The 23,166-nt window shown below is 39.1% G+C and overlaps 1 protein-coding gene across 1 annotated transcript in view; it reads left to right on the top strand.

Moving 5' to 3' along the window:
- Positions 1–23,166, top strand: part of LOC134748584 (cyclin-dependent kinase-like 4) — a 51,579-nt gene that overhangs the window by 19,561 nt on the left and 8,852 nt on the right. The window contains exon 4 of the mRNA XM_063683375.1: positions 13,398–13,563. Coding sequence (XP_063539445.1) covers positions 13,398–13,563 — 166 coding nt within the window. The remainder of the gene's footprint in view (positions 1–13,397; positions 13,564–23,166) is intronic.

The raw sequence follows: 23,166 nt of genomic DNA, 5'->3' as shown, positions 1-23,166 counted from the left end.
TTTAAATTAAAGAATTTGGGTCAAGTGAAACAATACTTAGGCATGAGAATTAATATGAATAAGGATAAAAATGTCATTACTATAGATCAGGAGAATTATATAGAGATGTTGTTAAAAAAGTTTGATATGGAAGATTGCAACCCTGTTGAGACTCCTATAGAATGTAAATTGAATGTTGAAAAAACAAATGATTGTGAAGAAAAACTGCCATATCAAAAAACTTATAGGTAGCTTGATGTATTTATCAGTATTAACTCGGCCTGATATTTCTTATGCTACTAGTTACTTAAGTCAATTTAATAATAGTTATTCATATGTTCATTGGAACTATGCTAAAAGAGTGTTAAGATATTTATTGAGAACAAAAGACTATTGTTTGAAATATTCCAAAGGAAAAGCAGAACTGGTAGGTTTTGTAGATGCCGATTGGGCGAGCGATGCTATTGACAGACGGTCATATACAGGTTTGTGTTTTATGAAGTCTGGTTCTGCTATTTCTTGGGAGAGCAAAAAACAAAGGACTGTTGCTTTGAGCTCATGCGAGAGTGAGTACATGGCTTTATCAGAAGCTTGCCGTGAAGCCATTTACTTGCAAAACCTTGAAGTGGAACTGATGGGTTTTAGTAATAAAATTGTAATATACAATGACAGTCAGAGCGCATTGAAGCTGGCAAATAATCATCAATCACATAAGCGTTCTAAGCATATTGATGTTAGATATAATTTCATTAGAGAAGTGATTAGTAATGATATTGTGGAAACAAAGTATTTGCCAACCGCTAACATGCCCGCTGACCTGTTAACGAAAGGTTTACCGGAGGTGAAACATTACAGGTTTATGAAAACACTTGGTGTGGTTCAGAAATGATTTTATTAATGTTCATTGTTAGTAAATCATTTTACATATTTAGTTTCATGTTTAATAAATAACTTGTTTTTTTTTTGCCTGTGGAATTGCTGTTATAATAAAATAAAAATAAATAGTTTCACCGGTTTACACCTGTTAAATATTAGTTTATTTGTTATTTTGATATAGTGGGGGTGTTGTTATTTATATCAAAATAAGCTAAAATAGGGTCACTAGCGCCATCTAGTTAATAATATGTACAACATGTGTGTCTATGCATCTTGTCTTTGAAATAAAGTTTTTTACTTGTCAACCTTCATCCATGCGTTTTCATTAGTTTCTTTAGAGTACATTTAATATTGATGGTATAGTCACAGAATAAGTAATAGTATTGTCATAGTATAGTTTAGCATGCAATTTCATTTAATGAATTCGTTACAAGCATGCAAGGGTCAGGCGGAGTCAAGCTGTCGTCGCAATGGCTTTTAGTTAATCTACATTTTGGGTGTTTATTATTTTTCCGTCACAGCTTATCATCCATCGCCCACACTGTTAACTGACAGTTCGTAAACATTATTACAAAAGGCATAAGACCCACCGATGGACAGTTACGGGTGTTGTTGTTTGTAGATATTACGCGAATTAGGTACCAGATATGTCTGCCGGAGATCTGTCGTCATTGTCATGGTAGAATGTTCTCGAGACTTATATTGACCGGGATATAGACCGTGATTACCTTTTGTATTATTTGTGAGCTCCCGATATTTCGACGCAGTTACATGCATCATGTTCACGGGTGACTGAAGATAGCGGGTGGGTGTCAAAGTTGTGTAGACAGCGCTCTGTCTACCCTCATTCTTGCGCGTCGGCTGCGTTCACTTTCAACGTTACCAACGGTCGCATTCACACTTGTTGGTCCGGTCGCGTTCACACTCGTTGGTCTGTCCAAACACACTACACTCACGGTGTCACTACGCGTGTTTGATTCGGATATCACTGGTTTTTTACACAAACAGTTTAAACCCATCTTCACGATTGAAATTTTTGTATTTGTGAATTTCAACGGCTTCTCTTACCAATCTTGGTATATAGTGGCGTTCTGTCGAAATGACCTTGGGACTATGCAACTCGATCCAGTGATTTGTACCCGACTCAAGGAGATGCTGAGCCATAGCTGACTTGCGAACGTCATTGTTCTTGACCGCAGCAATGTGTTCTTTAATTCTGCAGGCAATAGTGCGTTTGGTCTGCCCAATGTACGAACTACCACAGCTGCACTCAACTTTGTATACACCAGGACAGAGCGCTGTCTACACAACTTTGACACCCACCCGCTATCTTCAGTCACCCGTGAACATGATGCATGTAACTGCGTCGAAATATCGGGAGCTCACAAATAATACAAATGGTAATCACGGTCTATATCCCGGTCAATATAAGTCTAGTGAAAGTAACCGTGAATCATTCAAAACTCTAAGAATGTTCTCGATTCAATAACGACATAAAAATTGGTGTCGCTGCCTGGATTTTTGGTATTTGCGGCCGCGATTTACTGCAGCAGTAATGCTGGTGTAGTTTTCAAACTACTTCAGCCGAACCGTACCTGTGGTGTTGCAGACATTCCCGTTCCCGTTCGCTATTTTGCAACCTATTTAAAATAATATCTGTACGGATCGCGGCGTTATGCTGAGTGGGGTGGGGATCCTATTTTAGCATCTAATGTTTTTTAAGTCTACATGTCTTCTTTTTATTTATGTACTATTTGTGGCGTTAAATAAATGTATTTTCTTTCTTTCAATAATAAGCGGCATTGTGCACTAACCACAAGCCGCACATCGCTTACAAACCATAAACCGTTCTAAGGTCACACGTGAGTGACCCGGTAACAGCTAACTGTTGTATATTTTTACGACTCGGTTCAAACCGGAATGGGCTTCCGCAAATACAGAATATTGAGTATAGGAGAGACGAGAGAATATATGAAGACTGATAATGTTACAGAAAGTTAATTTGCGACATTTGTTTTGGCGAATCTTTGGATGCGTTATTTCCTGTTGAGGATAATGACAAAAGATCCCATAAATCGCTGAATATTCTATGCTGATGGTATGATTTATGTCTTGTATTATAACCTCGTGATTAACCTTTTAACCGCCATAGAATTTTTCATCAAGCGTGCTCGTTTCAACGCCGGTATAACGAAGATACACGATGTTTTGTCTTATTTATCAGACTGCGGCGAAATTAGCTGGATAATGTATATCTTACAATTTATAATTAGTACATATACACCCCAGGTCAAAAGTATGGAAACAAACTTGTATTTCAATAGGAAAGTGTGATCTTTTAAGCGATGGATTTTATACTACTCATTGACAATTTGGTAAAACGAATAATAGAACATTTTAAAAGTAAATTACTCTGGCTGTGATAGTTGCCAATTCAACATTTTTGTCATGTAATTAAAGGGTAGGTATAATTATGTAACTTTTTCCTACTTTATTTTTTTAGTTTTTTGAATATATTTTAGGATGTTTTGATATTAAACGTGTATTTTTAATCTTTTGGGTTTGCCAAATGTAAGTCTTTGTTTACAAATATATACAACAAAGATAGAAACATGAGATATTAAAGTAAACAACTTTGTTTCCATACTTTTGGCCTGGGGTGTATCTGTCCACGGCGTTTAAAAATTTTATAACGTAAAACGGCTTGTTCGGGCTACGTTAATAATTTTATTTTATTTTTTTCTGGCGAGTAACCAGTCAATTCTTACGTTTTTCCCACTATCAAAAGAATTCAATGCAATGAGCAGGTTAAAATTTAAGTCGCTAAATGCATGTCGCAATAAATCGGAGACCTCTAAATTATCTCAAATTTGTATGGAGGTTGGCAGTTTTAATTAATTAATGGTCTCTAATAAGAGAAAGGAGTTACACTGGATTTGACATTGAATTCACAAATAGATCGTTAGCGAATTTTGTGAATTTAATATTTATTATCAATCGAAAGTTAAGATAAACCGTCGTTCTTCGAGTTTTATCTAATGTTCAGTCACTTTCGATTTTTAATTGAATTTTATGCGAGTAATGGTCCCATTGACCCAATGATTTTGTGAAAACACATTGTTGGTCACTAGTAAAATCATAGACATATATATTACTTCGTAAAGACCGGCCTTACGAGCACTACGAATGGGACCGCTTCGCGTTCGCGTGTTGTTGGCCTACGTAGTACGCTGCGTATTGCACACAACTGTGTGTACAATTGTACATAGTTCTAAATGTTCAAATCGTTTCCAATTATTTCGTAACACAGTGTGAATGTTCGATAGCTACAGCAAATACAACCTTGTCAGCATTGCATCAGTACTGTTGGTCGCAACGACAACAAAACATTTGTCTAAAGGCTTCTACAGACCTTGCAATAAATGGATCGCAATGCGATTTTAGAGAGACCCCACACTAAGCGTCGGCGTCTATTTAGTCAACTCTATAGGTCCCTCCACACTCATGCGCGAATCACGGCGCGAAGCCGCGAACGTAAGTGTGGCGTCGATTTCGCAGATTGTTCACGCCTTCGCGCTTAGTTCCCCGTTTTTTGTCGGATTATTAGCCCGCGTCAAAGGAGGCGCGAAGCGCGAACTGGCAAGACTCCACATTACGCACTACTTTGACTCATATGTGGCAAGATAAATAATAATTATATTATATAAAGCGGCTATATTTTACGGTTTTACAACAAAACAAAATGGAAGAATAGCTAAATCACGTATGATGCCATAGATAACTAGCAGTTAAGCTCGATCAGCTGATGCTTTTCCGCCATATTGGCGAGAACCAAACTGCGAAATCGCCGTGAAGTTTGCGAGTGTGGAGTCATACGTCAACGTCGCCATGTTCTCTCCGCGAAGTCGCGCCGCGATTCACGCACATAGTCTGGAGGGGCCTTATGGCTGCTGCTCGCCGCAACGTTGGCGCAACTGTGCAGCGACGCCATTTTCCATAAGGGCCCTCCACACTCTTGCGCGAATCGCGGCGCGAAGCCGCGAACGCGAGTTAGCTAATCAGCGAAATCGACTCCACACTCGCGTTCGTGGCTCCGTGCCGCGTAGTCTGGAGCGGGCTATTAGCGCTTACTAAACGCTGATAGTCAAACGACGCTAGTGTGGTGTCTCTCTAAAGGACATTGCAAGAAATGTCATGCGATTTCAGATAATTGCTGGCTACGAGGCGCTTACTAAACGCTGATGGTCAAACGACGCTAGTGTGGTGTCTCTCTAAAGGACATTGCAAGAAATGTCATGCGATTTCAGATAATTGCTGGCTACGAGGCGCTTACTAAACGCTGATTGTCAAACGACGCTAGTGTGGTGTCTCTCTAAAGGACATTGCAAGAAATGTCATGCGATTTCAGATAATTGCTGGCTACGTGTAAGTAGGAGCAATGAGCAAATAGCTTGCGATTATTGGTGACGTTTGAAGAGGCTATACAGATACACCTTCCCCTTAGAATAATTTAGCTACCACCACGCACTGGCACTGGCACTGTCATTTAACGCTAGTGTAAAAGTAACTTACTTTCTATACACGTCGCTTGTACTCTCGTACTGGTATATAAGTGCGAGCGAGATGTATAGAAAGTAAATTACGTAGACGTTACCGTATATGTCAGTGTTGACACTGGTGACACTGTCAGTGACTTATTGTGGTACGGGTACTTATATCCTCCTTATATCAGTTAGATTAGAGAGAGCAAAAGAGCTGGCGGCTTCCTCGCACAACGGCAACGTATCAGCATTGCGATACAGCGAGGAAATGCCGCCAGCATCCTTGGTACAATGCCTCAAGGGCCTATTTTAGAACATTGGACAGCTCACAGATTCAACAGAAAAAAGCTTAAGTTTCTGAACGCACTTTTAAACCAAACCAAAAATAAAAAATCATGCTTTTAAGGGTTAAGCTAGTTATTAATTTCGTTTACGTAGTACCACTGTATATATCTTGTATTATAAAGAGTTTCATGTTAGATTAGTTAAAGTTTAGTTTTACGTTTATTCTCACATCAATTAGTTACCCGACCTTTATTTACCACTATTACAGTTAAATGAGACATTACATAACAGACGCACGATCGCGTGCTCAACACATTTACCTAAATCTAGAACCTTCAGACCTCGACCTGAGCTCGCATCGAAATCTGCGTCATAACGAGATGAAGATTGAAGACCTCGGCCCTTATCATTAGACGATCGGAATACTAAACGTTACATAACATTACACATGCTCGTGTAGGTACACATAGGTGTAGTTGCCAACAAATATATCAGTGCAGCCAAGTTGCTTAAAATATCTATACATGTGTATTTTAACGTCTTGATAATAGAAGCTTTAAGTTTTTTGAATGATTCACGGTTAGTTTCACTAGACTTATGTTGACCGGGATATAGACCGACCGGGTCGGGTTCTATATCCCGGTCACAATATAAGTTTAATAATAGAAGCTTTGTTAGATCATAAGAGCTGGCGCGAGATTTGTACTGAAATCATAATATTACGGCCATTCTCAAAGTGTGCTCCGCGGACCCCTGGGGCTCCGCAGAGCCTTTGTTGGGGTCCGCGAAAATACTTGTAATAATAAGAAAAAAACCAGCTATTCTATAGGAATATCTGGTCCACAGTGCCGAACTAAAAATTTTAATTTGGGGCTCCGTCAAATATTTCGCTTTCACCAAAAAAGTGAGAACCGCTTAATATATTATATTCAACTTATTATAGATAGATGCCCTCTAGACCTGTACCGCTGGCTAATATTTTGACCCCTAGGTTATAAAAATATTAAAGTCAATTCTGTTTTCGCTTATGAATACTTTGTTAAGATGTAAATCTTACATTTTGTTTTGTGTCATATATATAATTTGCTTTTTTAGTAATTTGTTAATTTGTGGTAATTATTTTTTATTTTGAATTATTTTGGAGAAAAAAATATTCGAGAGAAAACATGTAACTGTGTTGCATTTAGGATAGTTCACGTCCTGCATCGGAATCTGCAAATCTGCATGACGCCAAGCCGAGATGAGACCTCAGCCTGCTCGTCCCCTTATCAATTGCCGTTGAATACTGAACATGCTCATTCATATTCGCGTGAGCGCATTTGTCTGCATTTTAACGTGTTTTGATCAGTATACATTCGAGATGTACAGTCACCATCAGATATATCGGAGCGGACAAAATGCAAAATATCTGAACACGCACTCCTCGATGACAATAGAGGCGTGTTCATATATTTGTGAGCGCCTTGGCCGCTTCGATATATCTGATGGCGATTGTACCATCACGCTTCGTGATTATTGAGTCATTAAGGGTTCTAGTTAAATTGGACATTCCATAGCGTAAGTATTGACAAGCAATTTAGCTGGGACCCTAAATGGCTCAACAATCGCGGAGCGGGATATTGTACTCGTATGTACGGTGGGCTATACAATACCACAGAATAAGTGTGGTATTTTCTATAAAAAGGGACCTTATTGTCGATGGCGCTTACGCCATTATAAACGATGCTCCGATATATACTGTTATTTATTGCATATATTATCGACCTACCAAAAACAATAGACACAACATGTATTATGTTCGCCGATGACGTGTCACTACTTTTAAATACTACAAATAGCACGGAATGTACCGACCGCATACGGAAAACTCTTGAAGGCGTCACTAATTGGCTTACCGACCATAATTTACAGATAAATTTCAAAAAAACTAAAATCATTCAATTTAGACCAACTCAGAAACAATCCTTGGAAATTAAACTAGAAATAAACGGTCAGTCTATTGAAGAAGTTAGTGAATTTAAACTATTAGGGATAACGATCGATACTAGCGTTAACTGGAAAAGTCATATTCAAAATGTAAAAACTAAATTATCACGGTTTGTCTATGCGCTAAATATTCTAAAGAGAAATACAAATTTCGAAACAGCGCTAACGGCATATTTTGCATATGCGTACGCGTGTCTCCGGTATGGTGTGGTCTTGTGGTACCCAAGCACTGGCGCCAATGATTTGTTCATAATGCAGAAAAAATGCGTCCGTATTCTGACAAACACACGAATACCAAACAGCAGTCGCCCTCATTTCATAAAACATAGACTACTTACCATACTGTGCATATATATACTGGAGTGTGCACTTTTTATTAGAAACCACTCTGAATGGAGAAGTCTGTAAAACTAATATAGTAGGTCTAAGAATCAGTTAGCCATACCAAATACCAAGTTAGCTATGTGCAGAAAGGGACCTTATTATCAATGTATTATAATCACAAATAAACTCCCCGACAGTATAAAACAGGAACCGAATGATAAACTGTTTAAAATACGCTTAAAAAGCTTCTTCTAGAAAAAGCATATTACACAATAGACGAATTTCTAAATGACCAAACACTGTAATAATGCTATGTACTTACCCAAACTGAATGAATTAAATTTTATTTAAATATTATTGTAATCGTCAACAATTATGATGTATACCTGGGACAAACAGTCCAGTTAGGTAGGTCCAACTTCGAGAAAGAGGTCACTCATCGAATCCGACTCGGTTGGGCAGCGTTCGGGAAGCTCCACAGTATCTTTTCGTCCAAATTGCCGCAGTGTCTTAAGCTCGCTCCAGACTACGCGGCGCGAAGCTGCGAACGCGAGTGTGGAGTCGATTTCGCTGATTATAGCGTAAGTGATATGAAATAGACTCCACATTCGTGTTCGCGGCTTCGCGCCGCGATTCGCGCACGAGTGTGGAGGGCCCTTTAAGTCAAAAGTCTTTGACCAGTGTGTGTTGCCAGTGATGACATACGGATCTGAGACGTGTGCGCTAACGATGGGCCTCATAAGAAGGCTCAATGTCACGCAAAGGGCAATGGAGAGAGCTATGCTCGGGGTTTCTTTGCGTGATAGAATCAGAAATGATGATATCCGCAGTAGAACTAGGGTCACCGACATATCTCGCAGAATTGCAAACCTTAAGTGGCAGTGGGCGGGGCACATTGCTCGCAGAACTGATGGCCGGTGGGGCCGGAAGGTTCTGGAGTGGCGTCCGCGTACCGGAAGACAAACTGCCGGTAGGCCTCCAACGAGGTGGAGCGACGACCTGGTGAAGGTCGCGGGAATTCGGTGGATGCGAGCGGCACAGGATCGGTTGGAGTGGCGAGCCTTGGGGGAGACCTATGTCCAGCAGTGGACGTCTATCGCCTGACATGATGATGATGATTATTGTAAACATTTATTGACATTCATGCATTCTCTAAAATTACATATATAGTTAATTAATATTAACTATATTGTTTCACATTATTTAAATATATTTATAAATTAACCTGGACATTTAACATTTAATATTTAGCATCATTATTTTATTATTTTTACTAATTTTCTAAACGAACTTGACATTTAACGTTGCATAAACGTCGATAAAATATAAAATTATAAATAGATTTTATTGCTATTTGTATGAGATGCATGTAATTACCTAGACTTAAGAAAATTGAGTGCCCTGACAGGGTGTCATGTACCTACCATCCTCAAACTGTAACACCTAATGTATTATGAACATGACTGCAATACAATAAAGAATACAATGCCGCGCGACGCCGTGCGGCGTAAGCGCCATCGACAATAAGGTCCCTTTTCGTAGAAAATGCCCCAAGTAATAGTATTATCATACAGAACGGCCACGCACCGCCCCGCCCCGATTCGAATTACCTCGCCCCGCGACAGCAGATTGACGACCCTTTGCCGACCGCTCAGTACTGTTTTTAAGCAACTTGGCGCAACAGCACAATGGCGCATGCCGCGTGTACAGACGTGCCGTTCAAACATAGAAACGCAAGTGATTTTGTGATGTATAGCGTGTCCGCCCTGTGACAATACACAGTGCTGTATTCTAGAGGAGACTTCGCCATTCAATGACCAAGATTTGGAGACTCGAAAACTAGATTCAGAAAACTGCCCCAGGCCCCATGACCAACCAATGCTGTTACGATTACGTCAAATATGAGGAATAGGAAAAAAGAAGTGTACAAGATTTTAAAGGGTCGGCAACGCGCATGTAATATTTGTGTTGCAGGCGTCCATAGACTACGGTGACTGCTTACCTTACCATCAGGCTGACCGTATGCTTGTTTGCCACCGACGTGGTATAAAAAATAGACTTCACCAAAAAGATTAACGCATATTCCCAACTTTCTTAAAATAATGGTGACAGCGTCGATAAAATCGCAATAATTGCACATACATAATTATAGCCAGTCATTAACATTAAAATATATTCATATTTACAAGCACATATACGTTACAGCATCCTAAAATCAACTCTAACGTTAAATCTTTAAAACACAGATTTCAACTACAGGGATCATAATATATATAGGTACAAACGACCGTTTGGTTTTTATCTGAAGTCTCTAATAAATATTACTTAAATACGTTAAAATTCATCCTTGGATGGACAGTTTATCTCTTAAGCCGCTCCACACTCGAGTGTGGAGTTGTTTTCGCAGATCTGCGACGCTCGTTCCACACTCTCGTTCGTGGCTTCGAGATGCGATTCTCGCACGAGTGTGGAGCGAGCTTTAAAATTAAAATAGATTGAGTCATGGAGACTATATAAAGGAGCCAAATCTCTATGTATGAAAAGTGTCCATCAAAAACAATCAAAAAACAGTAATTAGGCGGCGCCACCATACACCGAAATACTACCAAAAACAACCTACGTAATTTGGTCGGGTTATTTATTGCCTTATGTCCCAGAGCCTAACTAGCGCCACCGGAGAGATTAGGAACTATTATTTAAAGCTAAAAGCGATCACTTTTGCAACAATTCTGCCTTAAGAGATTGGCATCCTTTCTATACCATCCATAAGATTGAGTGTCATAAATTGTCATAATGACGCTAACTGCGTAGCCAACATGTCAATCGTTTACGCTCCGTAGCGAACAAAACCCAACCTGTCACTTTTGATGCCTCTATAGGTTCCTCATGGGTTCCTCAAATGATCAGTGCGTCTTTGTAATTCACACTTACGTCACAATTATGTCATCCATTCATCACATTTAACACAATCGTCAAGTTATGTATTTAAAATACGAGTAGGTATATACACCAGTGCAATAGCATGATGGCGATAGTTAGTTATTCATAACATCATAACATTAAGAGTCATACAAACCCGCGGTCAAAAAGCCGCTCCCATAAAATCGCGTTACGCTCTCATTTTAAAACGACAAGCTGAAATAACATTAAATGTAACTGGGAACAAATCAAATTATTTTAAGAAATATTTTGATTTGTGTTTGTCGCCTCGGCCACCGGTGGACTTGGTCACTTTTTCTTTAGTGTATGATATCTATTTCAGTTTAATCAATTTTAATTTATTTATTTTATTGTCTTCGGTTACCGCGATGAAAAACGGATTATATCGCGTATATTGAATTTATAATACCTATACATCCCGACGTTTCGAACCCTTTACAGCGTTCGTGGTCAACGGGTGACTGAGGAAAAATTACAAAGTGCAAAAATACCCACATACTAAAATAATGAACAATCATAGACTATAAACTTTAAGGCTGGTTGTACATGCAAAATCGGTTCATAAGGCTAGTTATACACTACAATTATTTTCAAGTAAAGATATATATATATATATATATATATACGCGATAAAAACTACGCCGGCTCCAACCCTACACCACGGACCCGAGAAGATTTAATTACCTCCTAAATTGTAGGAGGGTATCCGAATATGGGACCGGCAACAAACTCGGCGGGACACATCTTTTCAAAACTTATTATGCTCAGAATGTCCAACATCATCCAACACTAAGGTCTCACAGTCTATGTCTCGCTTGCTCCTTTATCAGATGGACTACAGGATCCCAAGCTGGTGGTAGAGAAAAGCCATCTTCCCTATCAAAGTTTGGATATTTCTTAATCTCAATGGCCTCGCGCAGCATTCTGGGTATGTAACGCTTCTCCTTGGCAAGAACCAGAGGCTTATCAAACTTGATTGAGTGATTGGCTTTATCCATGACATGCTCACAGACTGCAGACCTAGGTCGAAGGTGCTTGACATCAGCTATGTGTTCCTTCACCCGAGTGGAAATATTATTATTTTTTATTATTATTTTTTATTGTTATTTATTTTAAACAAAATGCAACGTTACAGGACTAGCCTAAGTCATTTCTTTCTTATACCTAAGTTCGAAGTTAGTTAAGTTTTATAACATGAAATGTGGCGGCCGGATGTTGTGACTCTTGACCTTGTCAGTACCTAATGTTGTTATTAATATTTTACCAGTCATAGCAGCAATTTTTCAAACGGCCAAGCTGTCATGAAGGAAAATTTATAGTTTTAGATAAGAATCTGCGGCTGGAAATGTGTACGAGTAAATTATTGTTCGAAAGCAAAGTAACTACGAGTAAAAAGACGCAAAGAGGCCTAGCTGAGGTCAAAGCCGCCTAATAGCCTTTCAAAGATTGCATATTCGCTAGATGCATGACTGGTGCTGACCCCATTTTGTCGGCTTTTCTACGTTTTTAAATCTAACTGCCCCTCCACACAATGGCCCAACGTAGGCCAATCTAAGGGACGCAGCTATGCGGTGGAATGAGATAGCAATATTACTTGCTCCCTCTAACGCATAAATCTGTTCCTTAGACTGGCCTACGTTAAGCCATCGTGTAGAGGATCCCTTAGGTAAAATTTGTTCCAACGGCTGCTGCAAACCTATAGTTACAGACGTCCAAGCAAGTTGCGGAAAGTTTTACAAAAAGATGGAAAAGTTCTCGGAAATTTTACAGAAAACCAAGAAACCTTTTATTTTACTAACACTATTTGTCCGAAATAAAGAAATTTTATTATTTATTTTATTATTTATAGAAATATCTATGAAAAGTTTTCAAATTTTCTTTGTATGGAAATTTCAGACATTTTGAAACGGCTTTCGACGACGGCACATCAATACAGTGACGGACTTTAATTGTTGAGCCATTTAGGGTTTACTTTACATTGTACATTTCATACCGTTAGTATTGACAACCAAATTAGCTTGAACCTAACAAAAAAAAACCCTTGGATCAGATCAACAAATAAAGTCTGTGACATGTCTGTGACCTAACCTATAGTGTAGTCCGCAAAAAAAGAGAAACCTTTTTGTCTGTGTTCTACAAGTATAATAGGCACATATTTATTACTATTACTTATTCATACTACACATATTTGTCCATGACCAGACACATTATTAATCGCATTGTTAGTACAGACAGGAAAGGAAGCACGTCCGATGTGGCAACAGAACTTGACCTTCAGTCGGCGTTGAGCAAACTTCCTTTGTAATGGTTTATGAAACAAACGTGGTCTTAGGTATTGTCTAAATAATAAATCAATTTTTCATACACATGTTTTAATTTCGTAGAATTATTACTTGTATCAGGAACGTGACGCAAGAGTTTAATAAGATAAAATATTAATAACTAATATAGGTATATTGTCCCCAGGGTTGCCCAGAGCTCCTCTCGAAGCAGATAATCTGGCAGACGCTGCAAGGCGTGGCGTACTGCCACCGGCACAATTGCATCCACCGCGACGTTAAGCCGGAGAATATCCTGCTCACGAGCGACGGCATCGTCAAGCTGTGCGACTTCGGCTTCGCCAGGATGATCAGTACGTACTGTCAACGGCACAACTTGGTTTAGTTAGTGAGATGGTTGGTTGGCAACCATCAACGGCATCAACCATATAGATACATACCTATAGATAGTATTTATTGCTCTTCGAACAAGATCTAGGTAAGACTTGGGCGTAGTACGTGTAAGCTAGCATACGTACTTACAATAAGCATGCGTTGTGTGTGAATCCTTACTGAATTCCTGACCTCCTTTTTTAACCATTCCTTTCCTCCTCCAGGCAGCTCCTCAGACTATTCCGTCCACGCCATGATTCCTTTCGGCCAAGATATTAGAAAGAGAACCAGTAACTATTTATTTTTACTTTTTTTAAGTTTGCTTGAATTTAGAATCATGTAGCTTTATGAGTTTTATGATCAGTATTTTATTTTATGTAAGTAGAGATCTCTCCTTAAACTCGCAGATAATAGTCTGTTATACAACTTTGTCAGTAGAAAAAGCGCGAAACTCAAATTTTCTATGGGATGATAACCCTTCGCGCCTACATTTTTTAAATTTGTCGCTTTTTTCTACCGACGGAAATGGCTTGACAGACTATATCATTAAACATGTTAAAATGTTTTTGAAGTCGCATATATTGTAGCTTTAGACCGGGCGCAGCATGGTTCCATTTTAATCGCCTCTCACTATGGCCGTCACTTTCGCACTTACATGCTGTTAAGCTCACTCCAGACTACGCGGCGCGAAGCCGCGAACGCGAGTGTGGAGTCGATTTCGCTGATTGGCGAACTAGGCTTCACACTCGCGTTCGCGGCTTCGCGCCGTGATTCGCGCATGAGTGTGGAGGGCCCTTTAGAACGTGACAGGCATGGTGACAAGCTATAAAAATATGACCGTGCTACCACCGCGGATACGATTTATCACTAATTCACTACAACATATACCTACGTAAACGTGGCAGTAAGTTTCTGAGAAATACATTTTAGCTATTACCCTAGAAACTAGGCTTCTACTTATATATCATAGATTGGGTACACATTAGTAACTGTTGACTGTAGACCATAAGATTAATGTGAACCTAGTTAATAAAACACGCTAAATACCTATTTACATTCTAAAAGTATCAATCTGCTTAAAATCGACACCGTGTCAAACACAAAAGCAACGTCACCGAAGTGTCTAAAACTGAAATTGAACTTTATGCAGGTCTATGTTGCTCTGTGGTCTGTGACCGATTAATCGGTCTTTGGCGTTGAACCTATGGTGCGTATATAGCGGTCATTGGCGTCAAAAAGGTTAACGGTCCGTAGCGTTCGAAATGCAACTGTCTCTGTCGCACTAATATTATATATAAATATAAGTAAAGAAGGAGTGGTAACTCCATACCACAGAATAATCCATACATAAGTTTTCTTGCCAAAACGAGAGTTATTTTGTATTCGACATATAGCGTCAAGTAGCGGATTTATCAGTAGGTACCGCTACCGCTACTTGAAACCAGATTTTTCGTGAGTAGCGACACTTGTGACATCCAAAGTGACATCGATGCCACAAGTGTCGCTACTCACGAAAAATGTACTGCTAAAACAATTTACAACTAATATAACAAGCCGAAGGAGTTGAAAATAGAGTTCCGGTTAATCCAGTTATTAATATTAGCTGAAAATTGTTGAGCATTAGACTTTTCGCGCGTCGCTACATCTATTGTCCACTAGCAGTACTGATAAATCCCGCTAATTGACTCTAGATGTCGACTACGAAATAACTCGCGTTTTGGTATTAAGAAAACTGATGGAGTTACCACTCTTTCCTTACTTATATTTCTCTATGCTAATATGGAAGAGTGATAGAGAGAGAGATAACTACGCTTACCTACGGTGCGTGAATGATTGGCATCTTGTCTACGCACCCTGCACCCTGGGCCTTTGATCCTTCACCAATTTTAACACTTGAAGGTTGATATCCCAACATTAGATAATTTATACATTGAACGTACGTATGTACATAGTAACAACTTCAAGGACATATTTACATTTCAAAAACTTTTCAAATAACATGGTTGACTGGTAGAGTAAACATTCAGGCCATTCAGGCCATGTCGTTGTCGCCCGCTACAAAGTCAATATCAATGTTTGTGCTACTCTTGAAATATTAATAAACTACTTATTTAGGTTACTGGGGCTACACTTGAAAAACCGGCTAAGTGCAGGTCATGCCCAGTTTAGGCCCGGGTTCCGTTAGCAACTACTCAGCTTATAAATCATCATCATCTTCCTCGCGTTGTCCCGGAATTTGTGCCACGGCTAATGGGAGCCTGGGGTCCGCTTGGCAACTAACCCCAAGAATTGGCGTAGGCACTAGTTTTTAAGAAAGCGACTGCCATCTGACCTTCCAACCCAGAGGGGAAACTAGGCCTTGTTGGGATTAGTCCGGTTTCCTCACGATGTTTTCCTTCACCGAAAAGCGACTGGTAAATATCAAATGATATTTCGTACATAAGTTCCGAAAAACTCATTGATACGAGCCGGGGTTTGAACCCGCGACCTCCGGACTGCAAGTCGCACGCTCTTACCGCTAGGCCACCAGCGCTTCAACTACTCAGCTTCTAAAAATCATATATTGTCATATTAGTTTAAGCTCGACTGTTGTAACACTTGTAACCGCTATCCAGAGGCGTATTTTAATATTTGGCGCCCCGGGCCATTCTCTGCCGCCCCCCATGACCCATGAAGTAAACCCAAAAGCATTTTTTTTTTTCTATGTCTTTCTGCAGAGCTTGGAATCGAACCTATAGCCAATTGTGAGCGAGGCTGACGGCCGGAGGCTCGGAGCGTCCGATTGCGGTGTGCTGCCCTGTGAGGTTGACGGCCGAATTGCAGAAGAACAGAGCTTATAGCACTGGTCATGTCTTATGAGGCTTATGAAGGCTACGAATATACTTAAAGTTTTCTACGGGCCCAAGAGACTTAAAGGGCGAGCTTCAGGGGAGCTGAGCTGGGACAAGCGGCGCTATCGTATAATAGGTGTATCAAAATGTCTTCGTGTAAAACCCATGAATTAGGTACACCATACAATATTAATGCCTATTTTCTTCACTGACGCTACTAGTATTTAGATAAAACTTAGAAAATTGTTGAAGTTCTTCTGAGACAGCTTGCATCCTTTATCACATTTTGTTGTTGCAAATGCCCTGGTGCCACAGCATCTGTAACATCTGTTGTAGATGCTTGTTGCGGCGCATTATAATTATTATATAATATTATAATTTGGAGTGGTAATAAGTAGGTAGCAAATTATAATTTGAAATGTTCTCCGACCTGCAAGTTTCGGATAAGTTTGTTTTTTCATTATTACTTAGTACTCGAGTTTAATATTTTTCATATCTCATGCTCTGAAAGTGGGTCGTTGTTGTTCTAAAAAGTGCGCAGAAAGTGATACGTTTCTGCTCTAGTGCAGAAAAGGCCGCAGGTCTGTTAGGTAGTTTAATTGCTGATTTTGCAAAATTGCCTTGTCATGTTTGGTTTCCTCGCATTCGATATGAAAAGTAGAGTGTTTAACTCGGGTGAAAGGCACCATTTCCGTCTCGGACTATACCTCGACAGAAATGGGTGCCTTTCAACAATCTACTATACCAATAGCTTTTGATATAAAAGTGACGGAATCTTCATTTGACTTGTAGTTTATTAACATTTTAAAAAGCTTTCGTCGTTATCGAGTAAAATCGTTACCTACGTTCGTAGTACTATGTTGGACCTTGGACCTTATCAGCCATCGGCCTTGGCTGCTATTAAATCTGTGTTAGCTTCCACGTCGTTATTACAGGCGGGTCGATACTGTGTTTTGGTTCCATTCCAAATAATATAAGGTCAACGTAAAAAAGACCCTCTACAAGCTTTTTCGTCGCTAGCTCTTGCGTTTGTACGGTCACGCCTAAAAATATAGATACGGACGACTAAGTGCCAAAAATATGTATACACTATACATCTTAATATATGGGCAATACGGTCGTGTATAAATATTTTTTGAACTATATTGGTATCGATATTTTTAGACGTGACTGTACACATACCCCACTTGGTCGTGGTCACACATAGAAGGTCGGTAGAGCAGAAGAACTAGAGCTCTTCCGTCTGAGCGACGTAAATTCCACACTCTGGTGCTATAGAGTGCAAACACTCTGCAGAGTTAGCTTAGCCTAATTTTAAACGTTCTTGGCGCTAAGGCCTCTAAGAACACGACGTCTCACGTCACCTCAAGAGCCACCAAGCTCGGCCGAATTTCACCTTCCCGTACAAACGGAGTTTCGTTCTCATTTTAAAACTACGTTTTGGATTGTAATGAAACTTTGCACATACAATGACATGAAGTATATCTAGGTATGTAATTAGTTTATATAGCTCCAGTTTATAAAACAAACGGAAAAGAGCAAAAACAAGTTTTGTATTAAAAACTTAAATTCGCTGTATTTTTTAACTATGGTATCTGAACCTACATAAACTTATTACAGACCGGGAGCTTACCTTATCCTATTGTTAGTACAAAGTTTCAGAGCAAAAAAATTAGAGCGTAACTACGTTTGTATCGAGAACCGCGAGCTTGCCGGGGACCCTTAATTTCACAGTTCACAAACTTTTTTACAAGCAAACGTTCCAAAAATATATATAATAAATAAATAAAATAAAATAAAAAGCCTTTTTATTCCTTAACCACTTAAATATACAAATTATTTCTAAACTAAATACTATTTGTTACTAATCTAGTAAAGTGTTAGGACCCCTTCCGGGTATAGGCCTCCTCCAACCTCTTCCACCGTACTCGGTCTTGTGCCTCTGTGAGCCAGTTGCTCGACACTCTCTCTAAATCGTCTGCCCAGCGGGCGCGGGGACGCCCCGCTCCTCGTTTCCCACTTGGTCCCTTCCAAGTAGTTACTCGTTTTGTCCATTTTTCATCTGGCATGCTCGCGATGTGACCTGCCCACTGCCATTTAAGTCTTAGTGAGTGCTCGAGAGCGTCAATTACTTTAGTTTTTTCTCGTATATTTTTGTGACGTACTTTATCGATTAGCCTAACTTTTAAAATTTTTCTTTCGATTGCTCTTTGACATGCTCTAATCTTGTGTTTAATGTAGTTTGTGTATTTCCACGTTTGACAACCATAGTTAAGTGTGGGAAGTAGACAGGAATCCAGTACTTTTCTTTTTAAATGTAGTGGCAGGGCGCTCAGAAGTATATTTGCCATACTCCAGAACTTGTTCCACGTTTTATTTACCCGCCTCTCTACTTCGTCCGTGTTGTTATCCGGTCTGAAGGATATCTGTTTCCCTAGGTATATATACTCTTTTACATAGTCTAGCTTCATGTCTTCTATAAATATTTCTTTTTCTGCATGATTTGTCATTATTTTTGTTTTTTGAAGATTAATTTCGAGACCGATGTTTTTGCTAGCTGCGTGTAGAGTATTGATCATACATTGTAGCTCTCTCCAACTTCCAGATAGTAGCACTATATCGTCTGCAAAAGCTAAATATGTGAGATATTTTCCATTTATATTAATTCCTCTATATTCCTATTTTAGACTTTTCATAACTAAATGCAAGACGCTTATGAATAGAGTTGGGGAGAGTGGGTCCCCTTGCCGGACTCCTCTTTCGATGTCTATGTATCTGCCAGTGGTTTCTAACTTGACTCTACTTTTGCAGTTTGCGTATATGTGTTTTAGTATATTTATGTAGGTATTATTTATTCCTGCTTCATCCAGCGCTTTCCATATAAATGTATGCTCTATAGAGTCGAATGCCTTCTGGTAGTCAATAAAGGCGGTGTAGAGTGGTATTTGGAACTCTCTATGCTTATCGATGAGTTGCTCTACCGTTTGCAAATGATCAACAGTACCGAACCCTCTCCGAAATCCGGCTTGTTCCACTGTAAGAAAGCTTTCGATTTTTGGAGACATTCTGTTCTGCAATCCTATTGCAAACAGCTTGTAAAAGCTTGACATGAGGCTGAATGGACGATAGTTTGCGATGTCCTTTGGGTCACCTTTCTTATAGAGGATTATGATTTCAGACTCTACCCATTGTTTAAGGACTTTTTCCTGTAGAAGTATTTTATTGAAAAGCTGTGCTATGGGGGTCAATAGTATATCCTTGGACGCAATCAACATATCATTAGTTATTTCATCGCACCCTGGTCTTTTACCAGTTTTCATTTTCTTTAACAGTTTGAGTATCTCGTTTTCATCAAAAAGCTCTGGATTTTCGTCTCTGTTTGTAAAGTTTGCTTCACTTTCATATGATGATCTGTTGTTAGAGGACTTGTAAAGGTTCTCATAGAAAGAGGTAGCTACTTCTAAAATGTTTGGTCTCTGTACATTATTATTTAATTGTGAAATCCATTTCTTGCCACAATTGAGCTCTTTATTGGCTCTTTTTATACTTCCTGAGCTTTTTAGGTGTTTTTCTATTATTCGTGATCTGTGTTGCTCATACTCCTTTTGAATTTTTTTGTTGACTTGTTTATATAGCATACATAGCTCTCTTTTTTCTTCTTTCAAGAGCGGCCGTTTTTTCTGTAGTTCGGACCTGCGTTTGTTTGTTTCGTTTCTTCAGATATTATTGTTTTCTTTTTGGTTTGATTTTCCAAAAATATATATACACGACGTTATTGTCAGTTTCTTAGAGGCGTGTAAATAATAAGTATATTTTTGGAATATTGGCTTGTAAAGACGTGAACTCTACAAGGAGATGGTGCATTTACAACAAAATAACTACATAAATCTGAGTATTAAAATTTGCGCGTGTTTATATTTATTTGACACAACATAAATTTGCAAAATGTGCTACGGTTGCGGGCGTTGCGGCACTTCGTTGCCAATACGGTCCTTAAAGTCGTTGCAACACGTGAGAGAAGTAAACGCGGTCGCACCTCTTGTCGCAAATAAGTTTTTGAAGTCAGTATCTTGACGTTGAAAAAATGCCGTAATCCTCCTTTCCTTTTTAGTTCCCAGTACCCCTAGACCTCTGTATTTTTTTTTTTGACGGAGTGGGAATGCACTTATGCACGGTGTGTGGGCAGTGTGGGACTCGCCGCTCCTTTTCCCTCTCTTGGCGAGAGGGGGGGAGAATTTGGCCCTATACACTAAACCCACTCCGGCGTTTTAACCTCTTTGCCGTTCGTGAGGGCGCACTGGGATCGATGACATTCCACCACGGACCCCTACCATGAATTAACTGTGACCGTAGTGTAGGTTCGTATATTTGTATAAATACTCATTTGACATTTGACTTGCCCGTCGACGCGACGCTCTTGTTTCAAGCGTGTGTTTAAGCAAAGATAGATATAACTCCGTAATAGATGGATACAGTCTAAGGAAAAAACGTGCCTCGAAAATCAAGAAAATTTGATTCTCGCTCAGAGGGCGCTACTAGCTTTGGCCTACAGTATACAGGCCCATAGATGACGTTGACGGTTTCGTTTGTTATTTAACAATTTTAACGCATATCAGTGAAAGAACATGGGTCAAAATCATAAAAATAATTATTGCAAATAAAAAAAATCATTTATCCATATTTAAATACATTTTATCGTATTTTTATAAATCTTCATTTTTAGTTTTAAAGTGTGTCGATAGATGGCAGTGAATTTACTGTGGTTACAAAATTTACTATGACAGTACCGCTCTAGTATAAGTTACTCTATGGTTTAAGTCAACATACTGGTTAGTAAACCTTTAACACGTGTTTAACCGGATTCCTGTGTCCATGTGGTCCTCAGTTAAGACCTAACCTAACCTAACCTAACCTAACCTAACGTTTATTAAGATAAACCATGCAGTTAAAGAAAATCAAATGTTGCTTCACTGGTGTCCCGAGAAGGTACCTAACTACAGTAACTACCTATTTAACGGTGAAACGGAGGAAACAAATTATATAAATTCAGTAAAATTTAATTCGGTTAAAAATAGAATTTGTTACTAACAATAAAAGGTTGAATTTAAAAGTGTTTCCATTGACCCTACTTTGGAGGCCCACAGAAGAATTGTAGAGATTGAGACACACCCCTATATAAATAATACATTTAATTTAAAATGCAAATATAAACAGTTTAATTAATTTAAATAGGGTAATTACTTATTCTCATTGATCAACCACTTCGATTGTATTTGTTATTTGTTTTGACTTACATTAGGTATAGTGCAATCTTAATGAATATACAATTAGGTATACATAATATGCGCATTGAATTATTTAAATAATTCAATTAGCAACTCTTGATTCTATTTATAGGTATGTAAAAAATCAACAATATAAGACCCTGACCCACTAAGTAACAATGAGTAAATAGTTGTTTTAATTTCCTTTCATTTTATTTATTTCCCACATTTAAGCTGACAGTATTTCACCATAACGCGTACACGGTATACAGCAGTAAAAAAAAGAAACAAAATTAAACAGTTGTGCATAACAGGCATACAATATTTAGACATATTAAATTGAGGATAACATGTTATTACAAACATGTCGGCAAAATTATCAATATTGTTAAGTCACAGAACTCACAGATACCGATTATTACACAGAATAAATAAATGTCACTATCAATAAGTCAGTAAAACATAAATAAATAAAAAATAAGTCAATAAATACATTTCATTTATGCAGAATCAAGAACAGGCATGACAGCTTTTAGGAAATTGTCTAACTTGTTAGCAAAGATGTCGGCATCCGGGACCTGCATCAGCAGATTATTTACCTATATAAGCGCGATAGCCCGGGCGGAGGGCGCACTCGCAGCACGTACAGTCCTCGTCACAGGGCCTGCCACTTCTGCCAGTAGGCGCCTACGCCTTCGTGCGGGACGTGCGCCACCCGACCCGAATCCCCTCCCATTGGAGAGAAGCTGGGTAACGGAACAGCCAGCCCCACGCGGCCTAGCACACTAGGATGGTCGACCCTACCCCAGAACAAAGAGTGGAAATGCGCTATGAGGAGCTTTTTGCGCCTGAGTTCCAGAGCCAGGCCAACCATGCCCAAGACAAAGCGGGAAGGGTAGAGAAAGGGATAGTAGCCAAACATCTTTTTATAGGCAAACCTGGCTTTGCGCTGCACTCTTTCAAGCACGAGCGTATACTTTGCCTCATACGGATCCCACACGATAGCTCCATACTATAACAGACTCCGAATAAGCAAAATAGAGCGCCAACGCTGGCCTAAGACTTGTGAAATGGGAAGCTGTTCTAATGATGAACCCTAAAGTTTTACAAGTCACAGTTATGTGTTTTCGGAAGTCGAGCTGGGCATCCATAATGAGCCCAAGATCTCGTAATAGGTACCTATAACAAGTTATTGTAAAAAAAACACAACAGGACAAACACATACTATTAGTATCGGCGAATATATCCCTGTAAAGGATTTCTTTCAGTTAACTTTTACTAATTTTAATTCGAACGACGAAATCCTTTATTATCTGACGTTCAGAAAATCCGATATAACCATACAGATAGCATTTTTTTGTAAAAACTATACCTAAATATTTATTTTAGAAAATGAATTGAATGATCTAAAATTAATTACCTGTCAAACTCTAAATTGCTCGCTGCTATGTTAAAACACTAGCGTTTTGACCTAGCCGGTCATTGCCAG

The sequence above is a fragment of the Cydia strobilella genome, chromosome 16 (assembly GCF_947568885.1).
Source record: "Cydia strobilella chromosome 16, ilCydStro3.1, whole genome shotgun sequence".
In the NCBI taxonomy this organism is placed as follows: Eukaryota; Metazoa; Arthropoda; class Insecta; order Lepidoptera; family Tortricidae; genus Cydia; species Cydia strobilella.
Note: the sequence above shows the minus strand (reverse complement) of the source record. Positions and strands in the feature narration are given on the sequence as shown.